An 18,036-nucleotide genomic window follows, 5' to 3' on the forward strand; every position below is an offset into this window, starting at 1 on the left:
ATAGTCAAATCTTCATTTTAATAGACCTATTTTATAATTATAAACTTGTGGAATAATTCATGTTTGAGAGGACCTAAGCTCATCTAGTCCAACCTCCTAATCAAAACAGGGTTAGTTGTGAGGTCAAGTCAGGTTGTTCAGAGTTCTATCTGGTTGAGTCTTCAAAAGCTCCAGAGGTGGAGACTGTACAACATGTCTGGGCAACTTGCTCCACTGGTCGACTGTTCTGTTGATAGAAAAGTTTTTTTCCTTGTAGCAAATCTGATCCTCTCATTTCAACTTATACCTACTGGCTCTTGTCCTCCCACCCTGCACCATTATGAAGAGTCCAGCTCCACCTCCTCAGTGCCTCCCTGGAGGTCCTGTTAGGTCCTCCCAAAGCCATGTCTTCTCCGGGCTGAACAAGCCCTGGGCATGCAGCCTCTGCTCAGAGGATGAGTGATCTGGTCCCTATCAGTCTAGTCACTCTCCCCTGGACTTGTGTCTTTGTTGGACTGAGGGGCCCAAAGCCCCACAGTGTTCTCAATGTGGTCTGTTGAGCGCTGTGTAGAGGGGGATAATCGCTTCCTTTGACTTGACTGGCTGTGCCCCTGCTATTGCAGCCCACGAGGCTGGTGGCCCTCTCTGCTGCCCCGGTGCTGCTGGCTCATGTTCAGCTCCCTGCCCACCAGCACCCTCATGGCCTCTTCCACAGAGCAGCTCCAGCCTGGCAGTCCCCGGGCTGTATCATTGCAGGGGGTTGTTTCTTTACAGGTGCAGGACTCTGCCTTTGCCCTCACTGAATTTTGTAAGGGTCTTGTTGGCCCATTCCTTCAGCCTGTCTGGGTCCTGCTGGGTGGCAGTCCTGCACACGAGCACATCAGCTGGTGTTCCCAGAGTGGTGTCATCTGTATACTTAAGTGTTCACTCTTCCAGAGCATTAGTTAAGGTGTTGAGCAGCACTGGTCCCATGGTACATCCTTGCATTGTGCAAAATATATTTAAATAGTGACTTTCACTGTATTGACAAGCCTAAGTTTAATACTTCAAAGTGGGATGGCATGGCTGCTTGGCCTTTCAGTAGGAGTTGCCTTGTGCCTGCTGGTTGAAGACCAGCCTTGTGCAGCCATTTTTATAGGGAAAACAAGAGCAGATGAGAGATCTGTATAGCTAGTGTCTTCTCGCTTGCAATCGTAGGTGCTGATAATATTACAGTTTGTAGACTGCTTAATTGGAATGGATAAACATGTGATGGAGTGGTTTGGGGAAAGGGAAGAGCACCATGAGGCTTTAATCACTTGGGAGTTTCTGTTCTCGCTATCTGTTGTTGGGTGGTTATTTTTTTAAAATAATGTGACCAAGAGTGGAATAGAGGTGTAAGAAAAAGATTTATTCTCTTTCATAAATGTGGTGACTGGTACATAATATCTGTGTACTCCACTCCATGCCTGACATACTTGCAGCTTTCTCACTCTCTTACTATCCTCACATCATGTAATCATCACGCTAAGTTTCTTAAAGGAAATGCAACTTTTGTCTGCTTTTGATTTTTATGCCTTGGAGATCTAAGGTATCACTGAGTATTGCTGGCAAAACCAGTTCTGGAGTCTGACACTCCACCTCAAGAACAGAACATATGTAAACAGTAAAGCCTGTACAACCACAGTTAAAGAAATTACTGTTCTTCAGAGGTGGCTTTTCTTGGGTTAAACTTGGGCAGCTTGAGATAGATGGAAGTGCTGCTAGTTCTCAGGAACTGAGCCTGGGAATGGGAGCCAAAAAAACCTTATAAGCAATTGGCATTGTCTGCCTATTCTTGTAATGAATGTACACAGCATAAATGCTTGATAGTGTGTGGCTTTAAGCTTGTATGGTTTGATGATTACTTGTCCTTCTTAGGTTGATAAACAAAAGTTTAAAGTATTCAATTACATCATTTAAACATCATTTTTACTCTTTCCTTTTTTCTCATTTTTCAGTGACAATGACAAATATTGGAGAAAAAGGTAAGATTTTTATTAGCTGTTTATAAGTAGAATTCATATATCATGGTAGTATAGTAGTTTATTAGTAGAATTGAGATACGGATCTAACCTGTTTAAAATAAGTGCATTTTTTTTGTGTTCCTCAGCTCATTTTACCATCCTGCTGTTCCTGAATATTGCTTTAGCCATTCCAAATAGAGATGAGAAAAATTAGAACTTTTTACTCTTCTTACTGGCTTTCTGAAGTGTCAATTTTCCTTATATTCTGGTTTTAAAGATTTTTATTCGTAACAGGGAAAGCTTTTGTAAAACCAGAACTTCTAAAGATGATTGTGCAGAGTGCAACATACTTAAACGGGAGGTGAATTTTTTCTGCAGTTTCTTTTTATCCAGTTTCTTTGAAGAAACAGAGTCCTCCAGATATGTAACCTTTTCAGAAGATAATAAAGCTGCCTGATTAATTGGAGTTCCTACCCCGGGGCTGTAAAATGTTTAGATTGTTTTTCCAGATGCTATTTTAATACCACAGCACAACATGGAAGTGTAAAGTGTGGAGCTGCAGAGCTTTTGGAGGAAGGGGTTGGGGGTTAGAAGACGAACTGTGTGCTTTTTACATTTGTGTAACTCCAGCAGGTTTTATTAAGTCATTGGCTACACCCTCACTTAGAAAAGGTGTTTACCAATTAAGAAACATTTGCTTGAAAAATTTTTTCAGTTTAGTGATCTCTTCCCCCATATGAGTGCATAAGCATATCTGCAAACTTCAGCACCTCAGACTTTGCAATAATTCCAGTTTCTTGCTGCTCCATTGTGTGTGGGGGGGAGACAAGTGTGGTGTTAGTAATTCCTTACAAAGCACATCACAATTATCAGTAAAATACATTGGGGAACATTAAATGTCCTTTTTTTTTTTTTAGCTGCCCAAAGCCTTGGTGAGCTTCAGCCAGTCAGGAGAAATTTACCCTGGCTGTACTTCTGCCCTAAGTGTTGTCAGGAGTGAAAACTGGGCAAAAGGGGCTCACCCCTACTACAGGTTGCTGCAGATTTCCAGGCAGCTCTAGCTATCCTAACTGTTTGTAAATGGGTTGCCTTCAAGCAAGGGATACGCCATTTGGGTTTTTTTCAGAAAGAGTGTAAAATAGAAGGATTTCTGCCCAGGGAGCTGCAATCAGCTCTTCTTTTTCTGTCTGGAGGGAGTTGAGTTTCTTGTGCTGGATTCTGAACACCCCCAGACCCAGTGGAGCAACTGGGTAGCCCAGGGTCTCCACTGCGGTGCGTGGAAACTGGTGAGTAGGTCACCTGGGAGAAGCGACCGGTTGGGACCTGGACCGGGTTGGAGAACTGAGGTGCAAGAGCAAACAAGGGCTGAAGTCTTGTGCAGACTTTAAAGGGGAAACATGGGATAATGTCTTTAGGCTAAAATTTGGTCTTCCTCCAGTAGTATTTTTTTTAACTGTATGAAAAAGGAATTTTCTTATCAACCACAGTTACCATTATTCTCACAAGAATAAAATACAGATGCAGACTAGTAAATGCATAGAGTACAGAACTGATGTAACTTGCCCTACCTTGCCCTCATTTTATGCCATGAATATACTGTTGTTTAAGAAAATACTGGTTTTGTTTGAGTAAATCAGGGTTTTTTTAGAGTTGATTAATAGAAATGTTCTGATGAAAATGTGGGCTGTTTCTACCAGATGCTTGTGCAATAACAAGATGGTCATTTAGTGTATTGTGCTTGACGTGGAGTCCAGTTCTATCACTTACTGATGAGACTTTTTAGTTTATAGACATGGCATATGGCTCTTTTTCCCTGTCATCCCAAAAGCTTTGTACAGTGTTGCTCCTCAGATTTTGTTAGCTTTTGTTTATTATTTTTTAACTACCTAGTGGATAAGAATAAATGTTTACTGTGTTGCTGCCTTTTTGAGTAAACAATCTTCAACACCAGAAACACTTATTCAGTGTTACTTTTGAGGCAAAATTACAAGAACATGCTGGGCTACTGTTCCTTTATTTATACACACCGTCATGCATGTGTTATGGAAAATGCTCTAGCACTGAATAGCATTACATATATAAAAACATGGGCTAACCATATGAGGGCAATATTTCAGATTGTGTAGTGAAAGTAAACAAGTCTTCCTTTATGAAGTTTTTTGACAACCTTATGAATTTATAGAAGTTGTATAAAGACTGTTTGACTGTGTCGCTTCTGTATAACCTTGACCTCTCTATGATATGAGTTCATCCGTACAACAGGAAAATAATATTTTTCACTGTTGCTGTCCTAGTTGTCCTTTATTTCCTGCTTTCTCTGCCCAAGGAAGAAAAATCCAAGAAAATACTTTTCTGTGCATTAGAGCGAGTTAATCAGGGGATACAAGTTTTGGATTTACTATTTGCTGTAGTGAATTGCTTAGTGCAGCGAGAGCTTTTAAATGGGAAACACCTATCCGTCCATGGCAGGCTCTTTGGAAAAGTTAGTGTTACCTTCTGTATTCTAGTAAAACCAACTCAGCATGGTAAATGTTGACTAGCATCTGTTAAAAAAATCTAAGCATAAATCACAGTCTGTGAAGAATATAAAGCAATGAATGAACATGTGAATTTAAAGAACCCGCAGGTTTTTAAAAACCACCCTACTGTCCTCCCTCTTAAAAATCTAGCAGCACAAATTAACTGGTTATGGTTCCTGCTCAGGTATTGTATGCATATCCACTCAAAGACTCCTCTCACTCTAGTCATTGTTTAGGTAGCTATATTTCCTTTGGGACTGAGGAGAAGTGTGTGTGTTGGTTTTTTTGTTTGGTTTTTTTTTGCACAGCTCCCTACATGGAAAGTCTCCCTACATGGTTTATAAAGCTAAAAAGCAGAGATTGATCAGTTAAACAGGATTTAACAGATGCATAGAGAGTGCCTGACAAATAATTATGGGACTCTTAATAGGCTATTAACCATTCCCCTCAAACTTTTGTAGTACGTGTAGCCTGTATCATGACTTTCCCCACGCAGTCTGTATTTGTCTCATGTAAAGTTGCAGCGCAGTATTTTTGTTGCAAAGTTTTTTGCAGAGGCTCTGTATTTACATCTGTTAGAGTAACTATCTGTGATACATACAGCATCTGTTTGTAAGTACTATAATATCACTGTTCTGTATTAATTCTGTTCCTTTTTGATTTTAGTTGTGTGCCTGGTTGCTTACCACATATTTTTCATGCTGTTCGTCTGGTCATATTGGAAAACAATCTTTACGCTACCAATGAATCCTTCAAAAGAAGTAAGATAAACTTAACTTTTGTTTCTGAAATAGCCTAGTCAAATGCCTGATTTCGTAGTATTTGAATAACTCAGACTCTGATCTCATGTAGTTTTACACTGTGTGGAAAAACACAGATGGTAGTTACAGCTTCTTAATAGGAGTAAGTCAGATTGCAAACAGTGTAATGACCAAGACAAAACACCTTCTCAAAGTTTTAAAGATTTTTTAATAGATTTTTTTAAACTAGATAATATTTATGCTATGAAGAAGAAAAAAGCCTCTCTGCTTGAAAAATATTATTTGAACTAGCAGCGTAAATCTCTGCATGGAAGTATACTTTTATGTGGTCAAAAAAATTATTTCCCACTGTTTAAGAGTTATATTGCCTGTCAGCATCTGTCTGTTGTCCTCTGAATTAAAGCTTCTGCCCCATCTGTTTTGGTATGAGGAAACTTGGGGGTTGTGACGTGAGCACACAACAGGTGAGCTGATGCTGGGAAGCCACGGCTGGCTAAGCAGGAAGGGAGCTAGTATAGGACAGCTCCATGGAAAAGAAGTCTGAGTAAATATATACCCCAAGTCTAAGTCCAGCTAGTACAGAAGTGTTAAAGAAGGATCCAGTTGTCTTGGAGAATATTAAGATACAAAACCATGTCCAGCATGATGTAGCCTCAAGATAATTGCTTTTAGTACAGTATTGGGGTTTTAATTTCACATTCTTTCTAACATTTAAAAAAGAGAAAACTGTCAATAGCCTTGATGAAAATCCTCCCCATGCAGCTTAGTACAACCAGTGCAGCTATTTGGCCTCTTCCATCTTGTCTTTGTACAGAAACCCCACAGTCCTCAGTAGGTGCTATGTCACACAACCTCTGAGGTCAAGAGGAATCACGCTGTGGCTGCTCTGGAGTTTGAAATATCCACAAAGCCAATACTTGTTTCGGCACGGACTCATAACTCTAGCTCCTATAACTACCAAGCCAACACAAAATAAATAGCTTGTGATTTCTACTGTCTGTTGTGTGGAGGTTCTCAATAGTTTTTGTTCACTAATAAGATATGTAATTGTGAAAACAAGTAAATAATTCAGAGTGATTGGCATCTTGAATTTCACACTGCAGGCAGAGAGGAGTGAAACAAATTACAAAGCTATTTCATTTAATAATTACATAGCAAAATATATGCATATATATGGTGACTGTAGCGATAATTAGAAGGGTTTTTGAAATCACTGGGCTGATGCCAATAAAAGACTTCCAAAACATTTTGACAAGCCCTTAGTAATTACAGTGCGATTCCAAAGCCATCATACAATGCTACTGGAGAACTTCAAATGGGATATTAAAAGTATTGAAGTTGGGTAATAGAAAGCAGCGTGTGGTGTTTCTGTGTTTGAATTTACACAGCGTTGCTGACAGTAAGTGACGCCTTTGTTGTTCCATGTCTTTTTCCTAATCTGCTAGAGCAGTATTCTTAAAATTTAATCAGGGTATTTTGTAATGTTAAGCTACTGCTTGGCTTCCAGTTTCTAGGATGAAGTCTGTAAATGTAAAATAATGTATTTTCAGTTCGACTGAACTGACGTACCAACTATAGCAAATACTCATTTGAAGTCTGAAAAACAGATGAAGCTTTTGTATTTTGCTTTCATTAATACTGCAGCTGGTGCAAACCACACAGGCTGTATTTTTCTTTTTAAGATTATTTCATTTTATGTGTATAAAAAGCACTAAAGTTCCAGCTGCAGTTTCTCTTTAAGATATTTTGAGGAACTTCACTTTAGTGTGTGCCATTCTGTACCTGCGTATATTGGCTATATACAAGTGTTGGATGAAGGTGGGAGAGAAGATGGTTTCCAGGCAGGAAGGTTTTGTAGACTTAGGGCTAGTCTGAGAACCAATAGAAAATGATGGAGCAATAGCTCTGTGTACATCAAACAGGAAGCATTAAAAAAAAAAAAGTATTCCAAAACAGGTTTCTGCAGTGAGAGATCCTATGTATCCTGATAGAAATCAGTTTGGGTGTTGGCAAGAGTGTATTCTTGCTAGGGAAGAAAATGAAAGGTGACCCGAGAAACTCATGCTGAACAGTGAACCTCCAGCTTCTGGTGGAAAACTGTGAGCTTTGTCTGGAAGGTAGAGTGGTGCCTTCTCTACGGAGGTGAGAATAGGCTCCTAACTGTATGTTTCTGTCTTGCTTTCTTAGTTTTGCATGCATCACTTTCATTTAGGAAAAAATTTAGTATTATTGTAATGACTAGCCTTTCTCTAGACTTAAATGCTATGCAGAGGGCTTCTGTTTCTAGCAGAGGTTAGAGACAGCCACTTTTTCTGCCAAATACAGACTTTTCAGAGGTGATTTTGTATCCTGTTTCTCAAATAGAGATACCAAAGACTTCAGCATCTGCCCATTTCAAGGAGCTACAGTGACAAAGCTGACTATGTTGCTGTGTTGCAGAGGACTTTAGAGTATAAGAAATTTGGACTACGTCATGTATACCATGCGTCTCAGTAATTTTTTACCCTCTTAGCTCTCAACTAGAGCAATGTTTGTTATTGACATTTTGGGCAGTGACAGAAGTTGCCTTTATGCAGCAAGATGTTACGAAGTGGTTATTCTGTCATACAGGTCACCCGTCTCTTCCTTCTCTCAGTCAATCTCTGAAGTAAAAACACATCCTAACACCTACATGAAGAGAACAGCAGCTCTGCAACGGCAAAGAACAAAAGGGAAAATGCCAGACACCAGTAGAGAAATAAAGCTATCTTTTCTGCTATTACTAGTAGCATATTTTCTTGCAGTTAAAAACTGACATCCCTAGCTTATATTCACTAGCTAATATTTAGTATTACAGAAGTAAATTAACTGACCTTTCAAGGGAATGGTAAGTTCTTGATCCTTCTCTTGAAGTGTGTCGCTTATTACTTCTGGAAGCATTCAGCATTGCATCAATACCAAATCAGAAGTAATATAAATTTTGTCTTCAGTTGCCATGAAATAAATTAGTCGTCTTAGGAACACTGAGTTATTTGCTGTAATACCTTGTATGTGCTGCTCATCCATCTTTATATAATGAATATTTATTTCTCTTTACATCTCCACAGGTATTTAACTTGAAATTTGCTAACATATCTTTGATTTTAAAAATTATTCCAGTTTCATCTATCATATTCAGACAAAGAATCCCTAGAGAGGGAGCCTAGAGGTGAATCCCAGCAAGAAGTCTTAAGACGGGCAGCCAAGGATCTTCCTATCTATACACGGACAATGTCTGGAGGTAAATAGGTGTTCAGGAGACCACTGAAGGCAGGTGTCTTGATGTACTACCTAAACTAATTAAAAAAAAGTTACAAGGGTTTGGTTTGTAGGGAAGAACTGGTTTTCATGCTTCATAAAATAACAAAGTGACCCAAGAACTTTAATGTAGCTTTATGCAGTTACATCTATTCAGTGGAAAGATTGTTGGAAAGTAGATTGCTGCATATTATTTAGGATTTTAAAGTGGATTGACAATGCCTTGCTAAATGTTTGCAAACTGACGTTAACAAATAGCATGTAATACTAACAAACTGAAGAAGAGGCTGTAGCAGTCTTTAACTGGGTAGATTTCTTCTTTCATGGGTTTTAAAAAAAAATCACTATCTGCATGTCAGGTATAGCTAGATAAATCACCGTAAGAAACTTACTGGTTTACTTTCTGGTTGTTCAGTTGCAAGGACAAAAGTTCTTCCACACTAAGAGTTAATCTTAACCCACTGATATTGTAAGTTTGTGAAAGATGGCTATCTAAGCAAGTCTAAGAGATAATCTCATATAGTAAATTAAAGCTGTTAGAATAATAGCTTCAAATAGCTATATTGTTGTACAGTCTTTAAAGGTTTTTCTGTCTAGTGAGGGTTTTGTGGGTTTTATTGGTTTGTTGGTTGTTTTGCAGAGCTGAGGGGTTTGGAAGAAAAAACCCTGATTAACATGATTAGCAGAGATTGCAAAAACTGAGCTTTTGGGGTTCACTCTGCTAGATTCAGCATTGCAAGTACTTAAAGGATGCTTCAGTATTTGCAGCTGCTTCTGATCATGCTGAAATGCTTTCCTGTGGGTTCTGCTGGGCTGAGCTGCTAGTATTTACTTTTGCGCGGACTTCAGGAATCAAAATGTGTAACTACATTGAGATCTAACCTTGGAACTTTTTTCTTTAGCAATCAGATACTGTGACAGATGCCATCTTGTAAAACCAGATCGTTGCCATCACTGTTCTGTATGCGACAAGTAAGAAACTATTTTGAATAAGTGGTTTTCTGAATTAATGGATTTTTTTCTTGACACAGAAGCTTTTTTTTATGTGTAGATTTTTCAGGTTTAATGTTTTGGCAGATAAGATTTTTTTTTTTTCCTTAGATTTCTTCAGATGTAGTTTTTATTTACTTATTTCTAAGGAAGTCTGTAACTTACTCTAATTCATTTGATGGCTTTCTTGACGCCAACATGGATTACATGGTCTTACACGTTCTTTACATAATGGTTAAAAATTATGAATATTAATAAAGAACTTTCCTTAACAATATAACCAAAAATACCTGATAAACAAAAATTTGCTTCTTTTATTAGAATCTGAATAAAGATCACTACCCATCTCAATCTAATCATGATGTCACTTACATCTTATCCGAGGTAATAAACTTAATATCCTATTTTTCATTGGATAACTTGCAGGTTATTTTTGTTTAAGGAAAGAAACAACCAAGCATCCCCCGTTTCTAACTGAAGCTGTAAAATAAAGTTTTTGTCTAACACAAAAGGAAGTTCACCTCCATATTCCCCAGAAGTCTAATTACTTTGTAATTTAATCTTTCTTTCGGCCGTTCTTTCTCTCTGATCTTTCTCCAGTTAGCTTGGATGTCCCTGTGTTTCTCCACTCTTGCCCCCAGTGATTTAAATTTCTAACATTAAGAGAAGGGGCTTCTTCAGAGGTTCATTTATTCTTAGCTTTAAGGCTGTTCCAAATACTCTTCAGCTGATAATGCATCGAACCTTCCAACATGGTTGTGAGGCAGAGAAGACTTCTTATTTTGTGCAGCAAAACAGCAGAGGCACTGAAAGAGTAACTGAGTTGAGGCAGAGGATCTTGGTTGTGTTGTATGGGATAGTTGTTGCAATGTAAGATAGGAACATTCTCATGTCTGAGCAGGGTGGAGAAAAAGGGTGGCCTGTGTTATCCTACGAAATACGAGAGAAATTTACAGAATGCCATTAGTTAATATATTTTGCAGAATACCTCAATTTTGTCCTTGTCAAAATTCACCTGCTTCAATTATATCTGATTTTCTTGTGCATGTTTTATTAATGGAGAGTGATTAATTGCAAAAATGTTTGGGATTTTTCATACAAGGTAAGTTCTTAAAAACCTCGTGTGCATCTGTATATATTTCTATAAATGCAAATCATGTACTTGGAAATAGATTTAGTTGTATCACTAAGTATATAATAATTGAATTAACCCAGTTTCTAAAGCTCTGTCAGAGAATAAAAAATAGTTGAAAAACTTACTCGGAATGAGACCAAATCCTAAAGTTGGAGTTATAGATTGCATTTTCTGAAATCACTAAGCTCTTGACAGAGCAAGTGTTTTGTGTTTGGGTTACCTACAGTTTACTTCTGGGTAAACTGTATTACCTGAAGTCGAATAGCCATATTTGTTAAATAGATTACATAACCAGTAGTACATATGGCTAATTCTTAATCTGTATGTGAGTAATTTAAATCTGACATGTAACTGTGCTGCTGACTTTGTTTTTTCTTTTGCCTTTTGCGGTTATTGGAATTCTGTTGGGTTTTTTTAAGATGCATTTTGAAAATGGATCATCATTGCCCTTGGTAAGTGTACTATTTGCTTTCTTTTCTTATTTTCTGATTTGGTAGAATAAATTCTTGAGGGGCCTGTTATGAAGGTGATGCTTCACTATTCCTAGAGTTAGATGTTTATGTGAAGTTACTAGTCTTGCAGGACCATTGAAGTTATTTACTGTATGTCCTCTTTTCCTAGTTGTGGGATGTGGAAAGACGTTCATATATCATTTTTCTTAGACCTTTGAGTTAGGTAACTCCATGTTTTTACAGTTAGGATGAGGTAGACTTCTGGTCAGTAAAAAAACTTCTAAGATTTGCATCTTTTCTTCATGAACTTTGAGTATTACTGGGCCTTAGTTGCATTGAATGATGAAATACTACCTTAGGTTAAAACTCAAAGGGAAGGACTGTGCCTTGTTCCCCTTACTGAAGCACCCAGGACAGCTTGAGTGGGCTTGCTGGAAACAGCAAGTTAGCTCTTCTAATTTTATGGGTTGTTTTCTTTCATTTTTTCTCACCTCTCCCTCCCACTCTCCCTCCTTTTGCTGCCGTGACAGCCTGCACAGTGGTTTTGTTTTCCTGTCTTTTCTCAGCAGCCCTTGGAACCAGTGGGTAGACAGGATGTGCAATTAATTTTATGTCAGTTTGGCAATTATCTCACAGAAATAATTAAAGGTAATTGTTTAGTAAGGTCCAAGTTAAGAGGATTGAGTGGTAGATGGCAGTTCTTCACCACATGAAACCAATCAGAAAAGAAGAATCTCCTGCGTGGGACAGACTGATTGGTAGATGGTTCTAAGCAGCTGCTTTGACCTTCTTAAATCAAATTCTTGGGCAGAGGAGACTCTGTCCTAGGGGAGAAAGGGGTGCTGGGCTCCTCCTGTTTGTCTTGGTCCTGACTACAGCCTCTGACATATACAAAATGATTTAAGAATCTCTTCTTATTTTGCAGCTGCATGTTAGATATAATTGAAAGAAATATTTAATGATACAGGGTAGAGTTATTTCCTACATACTTTTTTGCTGTATAGATATCAGCATATGAAACTTGATGATGCTTAGTGTTAGTAGTGTGCTTCTTAATAAAAAATAAAACCACAAAACACAGATAAAACCATTGAATGTGGAACAAATTTCTTATTAAAAAAAAAAAAGGCTGTTTCCTTTTGTTTCCTTTTTTCAGCCTTCTTACAGCTGTCTTGTAGAAAGCTGTAAGAAAAACAGCTGTCAGGCTATTCCTGACAAAGTATCAGTGAAAAGTCTCAATATTACTCTTATTACTCAGTATTATACACACTTTTCATAAGCTTTATGGTCTATTTGGGATTTTTTGAATTGTCCTGCCTTAAGATAGTACATAAAAATGTCCTTTATGTAAACTTCAATTTCAGAATAAAAATCCATTGTATCAAATTACAAATCAAACTGAGCACTTGTGTAAAGTGCCAGTGAAGTGGTATTTCTACTAGGGCATAGACTTCTAGAAAAATAAATTCCATTTTTCTCTCAGTAGCATTTGCTTGTTTTACCTGTTTGCAGACTCTTTGTATCCAACTTAAATACGCCCAGTTTGAGAGAGTATTTGCTCATTGTTTTTAATCTAATAAGCAATAGGTGCAAAAAGAAAAAATAGAAATGGAGAAGGTACTTGAAAGACATGTAACACTTCTTGATGGAGAATTGATCCAAGTAACAGAAATGAACTAGAAAAAGAGGTATTGTCTTGCTTTATTTTTCCTGATCTAAGAGGATGTCCACAGTTCCTTTCTCACCCTGAAAAAAATAACTATGTGGAAGTAACAAGAGAATTTTGAAATACTGCACAGATGCTGATCAAACTTTATAGTTTCCTTTAAAGAGCCGTGTTCAAGGGTTCTTTGGGAAATGTCATACGGGTATTTTGCCAACAAAAGTAAGGTGAAAATCAGTATAATGGGTGGGGTTTAGCCCCCCTGAAAATATCATTAGGTGCTGCTTTGCTTTTTTGTGTTGGGATTTTTTGGCAGGAGTAAGTTCGGTGGGAAAGAAGGGAGAAGGAACCCATGTGATACTTAGGGAGAACAGGGAAACAGTAATGGGAATTACTACTATTTTAATATTTGGCTAGGAGAAGGATTTCTGTAGGGAGAACAGGTAAAAATAACCTAGGGAAAGTAAGATGAAGCATTTGGAAGGCAGAGGCAGTAAGATGGTAGTCATGTCCTAGCCTCAGGTCAGCTGTCTTCTGCTTCTTGGGAGGCTTTATTTTGGCTATCACTCCTGCGCTAATCGAAGTACTGCGATAAATGGAAATATTTAATGCTAATTGCCCTCTAACTACTCTAAAAGGTTTAAGTGAAGCAGAAATAAAAGCAAATTGATGCAGAAATAAAAGCATTAGTGATTTCTATGCTAGTGCTGCTGCTACTCATACTATATATAGATGGAACTGCAGGCAGGAATGTGATGGCTCGAGGCATCACCAAAAATATAATTTGTGTATAGCAACTCTAATACTAACAAGGTGCATTAGGAACACCTTACGAATCATTTGAAAGATCTCTCCTTTATCTTTGGAGAATCTCATTTAGCATCTTTGTAATTCTGTGATGCTTTTTGTTAACTGAGTTGTATCACCTTCGGTGCCTTTTAAGTTATTTCTTTGCCTGGCATCTTCAGTAAACTAACTCTTGAGACAGAAGGGATAGGTCTTCTTTTTGTGCTTCAGAATTGTTTTAAATGTTACCTGTAATCCAAATTGTTAACCTGGACTGTTCTTCTGTATGAATGTTTCACTGCAATAGCACACCATTATTTATCCAGTTGTTGGCACATTCATCAGTTCTACTCTTCCTCAAAAATGTTAAGACTTCAAATCTAACCACCATTCTTGGGTTTTATGATTTGATACTGCATGTTCAAATAGTAGAATTACAAAACCTTGGTGTTTACTTTGTCTTCAATCTTCTGATGAACTTACTCTCTTGCAGTAAAAACTCCGCAATCCGGGGCTTTATCAAAATTGAAGGGAGTGGAATAATTTATGAAAGTTTATTTTAATGTGTGTACCATATGCAGTAGTGCAAAAGAACAGCAAGAAAGAAATCTATCTTTGGGGAATAACATTTCATATGATATTTCTTTTCTCACACTAAACAGTGTCATAAAGTAAAAACTGTCCTAAAATAAATACCAGGAAAGGAAAATAGGGTTATTATAAAAACCTTAAATTTGAATTGCTTGCAGTTTATCCTGGAATTGCTTAATTTGACATATTTAATGAAAAACACTTCACTGTGGAGAATTGTAAATTTACTTTCCAGTAAAAATCATAATTAGCTTAGAAACATACCTTCTGGGTTTTTTAATTAGAACAATCTGTTGTGAGCCCTTCTTAACTGTAGTTAATATAGATTCTTAGCTATTGCTGCATGTTTAAATGGCGGTGCTAAATTTAATGTTTAGCCAAGGTGGCATGTTTTGCAAAAACAAAACCACTACAAAACAGGCAACCCCCCTACCCACCCTGAGGATGGATAACAGTAGTGTACAGTGGAAGTTTATTTGGTATTTGAAGATTTTACCCTATTCTGATTACCATATATCCTGCCATTACCATCACTGTCTCCCTAAAGAAGAGAATAGTTGAATAACTTGTTCTGTACTTGTAGAAGCGGAAGTTGAGACAAGCCATGCATTCTTATTTTTTGAGAATTATTTTTCAATGTACAAGTGCTTTCATGGATGTAGTCATCTCTTTAATTAGCTGATCTTTCTGACAGCGATATCAATTAGTTAAAGAAGGTATATGGAATTATTTTTTTCTTAACTTGTATAGAGAGTTACGTCAAAGTTAGCGGTGCGGTGATAACTTTCAGAGCTGCTTAATGTAACCAAATAAAAGAAAGAGGAAGCTGTTTACTAATAAACTGTCCATGGGCAAGTCTCCAATATTTTTCATTTGGTGAATATAATATCATTACATGTTTAATAGAGCTCTGAAATTAATAATACTTAATATATTGCCTCTAATGGGAAGCTGCTGTGATACTAAACATACCCTCATCATGTGTCTCTGATGATAGTGTATACTAGTTGCTCACATATAAATTCTTTAAAAATGGGAAACAGATGAACTTGAAGCCCATAATTACAAATGATAAAATGAGGTTTATTTTAATACTTGGATGTATATTTACATGTTCCTGATCTCTCTTATTTGCTGTCATGTTGTCACTGATATGGAACATTTTATGTTTATTCAGTGGTAGTATTTCTTTCATTATTTTACACAAATGTAAATATTTTTAGGAATCTCCTATGAATACTCTTAAGTTTGAGACTCTTAGTAAGAAGTTTTAGTATGTAGGATGGTTAATGAAGGAGGATGTGGATTAAACGAGACTGCTTTTATTGTCACAAAATTCAGTCGAGATTCAAACTCTTGGCTTGTAACTGTCCCAGTTATTATGTGCAGTATGCCTAATGGTAAAGCATGGATACTTAATCTTACCTACAAACTGTAAAAGTAACTTGCACTGTAGTCACATTTACATCAGATGTGCTGGGACCAGATTTCATACCATAAATGAAAATTCAGTTTCAGTTAGCTGTTGACAGTGGTAGTACCTGGTAAAGTTCTTTGGGTTTTTTGTGGTGGAGGGTGATGTTTTGATTTTGGTTAGAATTACTACACTAATTTGGGAGTTGAAACTAAATACGTTTCAGTAGCTTGAGGCACCAGAGATAGGAAGCAAAATTTGGTTTACATGCTGATATTAACTTTTTTGGAGTGAGTAAGTTTAATTTTAAATTGGATGAAAGCGAAGGAAATAACTTTCATTACATTCCATTTTTACTTTTACCTTTTTTTGTTATCAGGGTGAACAACTGTGTAGGATTCTCCAATTACAAATTTTTTCTTCTCTTCTTGGCTTACTCGCTACTGTATTGCCTTTTCATTGCTGCAACGGATTTACAGTACTTCATCAAGTTTTGGACAGTACGTACCCTAACCTACATACTGTCTTTAAGCATGTGGAGGTACCACTGTGCAAGAAGTTGTAAGATTCTGAGGCATTACATTGTAATCTAGTATCTCCTAATATGACGTACAAAAGTTTATCTAATAATCATAGCCCTCTATTTTTTTCTGTTTATCATAGTTTATGAAATGTCACTTATTTCTTTATTATTTTGAAGCTGTGTAGAACAAGTATACAATTATTTAGAAAACATTTTACAAGGGCATTTATATTATAGATAGGTTTTGTTAACTTCCGTTAATGCTATGCTATGAAAAATCTTCAGAGACATTTTCTAGTATTTTAATTGTGATTATCTGGGTTCACAACTTAGGATATTACATTCTTAGATTTGCAATTTTTATGCTATAAGTATTCAGAAAAGGCCACTTAACACAATTTTTGTAAAGATAAATTATTATTCACTAAAAGACACTTCAAAGTTCAGAACCAGATTTCAGATCCTTGTTGTCAGTATTCTCAAGAAAGGGCCCGTTTCTTTAACTTCGATGCTGTCAGCAACCTAATTGCATGGCTGGCTGTACATAGAAGGTGTATAATTCATTTATTCAGACTCTTGTGTGGTATGTTTGTGTCTGCACTGAATTTGATTTGGCTGAATAGGGGATTATTAATAATCAAATTAAACAGCTATTTCCCCAATTCTAAAGGCATATTTTTTTTTTTATTTTCAGAATGGCCTTCCTGATACTCAAGCCAAGTTCCACATCATGTTTTTATTCTTTGCTGCAGCTATGTTTTCTGTCAGTCTGTCTTCTCTCTTTGGTTATCACTGTTGGCTTGTCAGCAAGAATAAATCTACATTAGGTAAGTAGATTTAATGTTTCTGTGTTTGACATAAATAATAAATGTATATCATATGATTGGGGGTAATGGAAAAGGTGGGCAGTCCTGTACAGGTTGCATGGACCCTAGTTAGAAGTGCTCAGATCTGGCAATGTCCAGTACTGACTTCCCAGATCTGCTGCTCCCCAGAAATTCTGACTCTTTTCCTCTTGCCCCGAGGGGACAAGCTGTTAATGAACTTATCCTCTTCTTCCCACTTCCTTCCATCCACAGCTTGTTAACAGAAACTGAATAACTTAAAAAAAAAAATAAAATTGAGATCACTTTGTAATGTTAGATACACTAATGCATGTTGACCCAGATGCTTCTTGTTTGGCATTCCCAGCCCCCAGGTCAGAGTCCTCTGATGTGGCATCTCAATCAGGGCTGCAGCACTTCGTTCCCACCCTTGCCCTGGGCAGAGCCAAAGTTACTCTGTTCAGTTCAGCTACAATTCTGTTTAAAAACTCTGAAAGACAGTTATTAATTCCAGATCTGCCTGTACTGGAGGCAAGGAGAGGAGAAAAAAATCTGGAAGGCAAGCTGTTTGTGGTCATAGTGCTATTAGTTTTGATCAACATGAATGAGCACAAAGAGCCAATGTCAGAGAATGATCTGATATGGGAGCGCTTCTATATTTAGTAGTAAATGAACACAGAGATCTGAAAGGCAGTTTCACAGTTGTGAGTCCTGTCTACCACATAATCGTAGATGCATAGAAAGGACTCTGTGTTATGAGTTAATTTTAAAAACCTCAGAGGGTTGTGGGGCAGTATATATAACTGCATATCAGTTGAATATCAGTATTTCCCACCACTTGGATGCATGTTTGTCTGGTTACAAATCTAAATAAATAAATAAATAGATAGATAAATAAATGGAGGTGCAGAAGATTTGAGTGCCTGTTCTATACTATATCCTGGCCTGTAATAATAGCAATTTGCAATATATTCATTAAAGTTTCTAAATCTCTAAATGCTTTTCTGTTGATATAAGATGAATTCAAGTAAGCCAATGAATTAATCTGTTTTTTCCAGTTCTCTTGGGATTTACTAATATGTAGATGATTAATGGAAAACTTTGAATATATATAATTGGAAGAAACCTTGTTTACTTC

General features: G+C 37.1%; 1 protein-coding gene across 1 annotated transcript in view; it reads left to right on the forward strand.

Annotated features, from left to right (window-relative positions):
• ZDHHC2 (zDHHC palmitoyltransferase 2) overlaps nucleotides 1-18,036 on the forward strand; it is a 38,292-nt gene that overhangs the window by 9,864 nt on the left and 10,392 nt on the right. Inside the window, exons 2-8 of the mRNA XM_074822656.1 lie at nucleotides 1,959-1,985; nucleotides 5,150-5,244; nucleotides 8,383-8,503; nucleotides 9,423-9,492; nucleotides 11,065-11,097; nucleotides 15,931-16,051; nucleotides 16,769-16,901. Coding sequence (XP_074678757.1) covers nucleotides 1,959-1,985; nucleotides 5,150-5,244; nucleotides 8,383-8,503; nucleotides 9,423-9,492; nucleotides 11,065-11,097; nucleotides 15,931-16,051; nucleotides 16,769-16,901 — 600 coding nt within the window. The remainder of the gene's footprint in view (nucleotides 1-1,958; nucleotides 1,986-5,149; nucleotides 5,245-8,382; nucleotides 8,504-9,422; nucleotides 9,493-11,064; nucleotides 11,098-15,930; nucleotides 16,052-16,768; nucleotides 16,902-18,036) is intronic.

This window comes from Strix aluco, chromosome 4 (assembly GCF_031877795.1).
Source record: "Strix aluco isolate bStrAlu1 chromosome 4, bStrAlu1.hap1, whole genome shotgun sequence".
Taxonomy (NCBI): domain Eukaryota; kingdom Metazoa; phylum Chordata; class Aves; order Strigiformes; family Strigidae; genus Strix; species Strix aluco.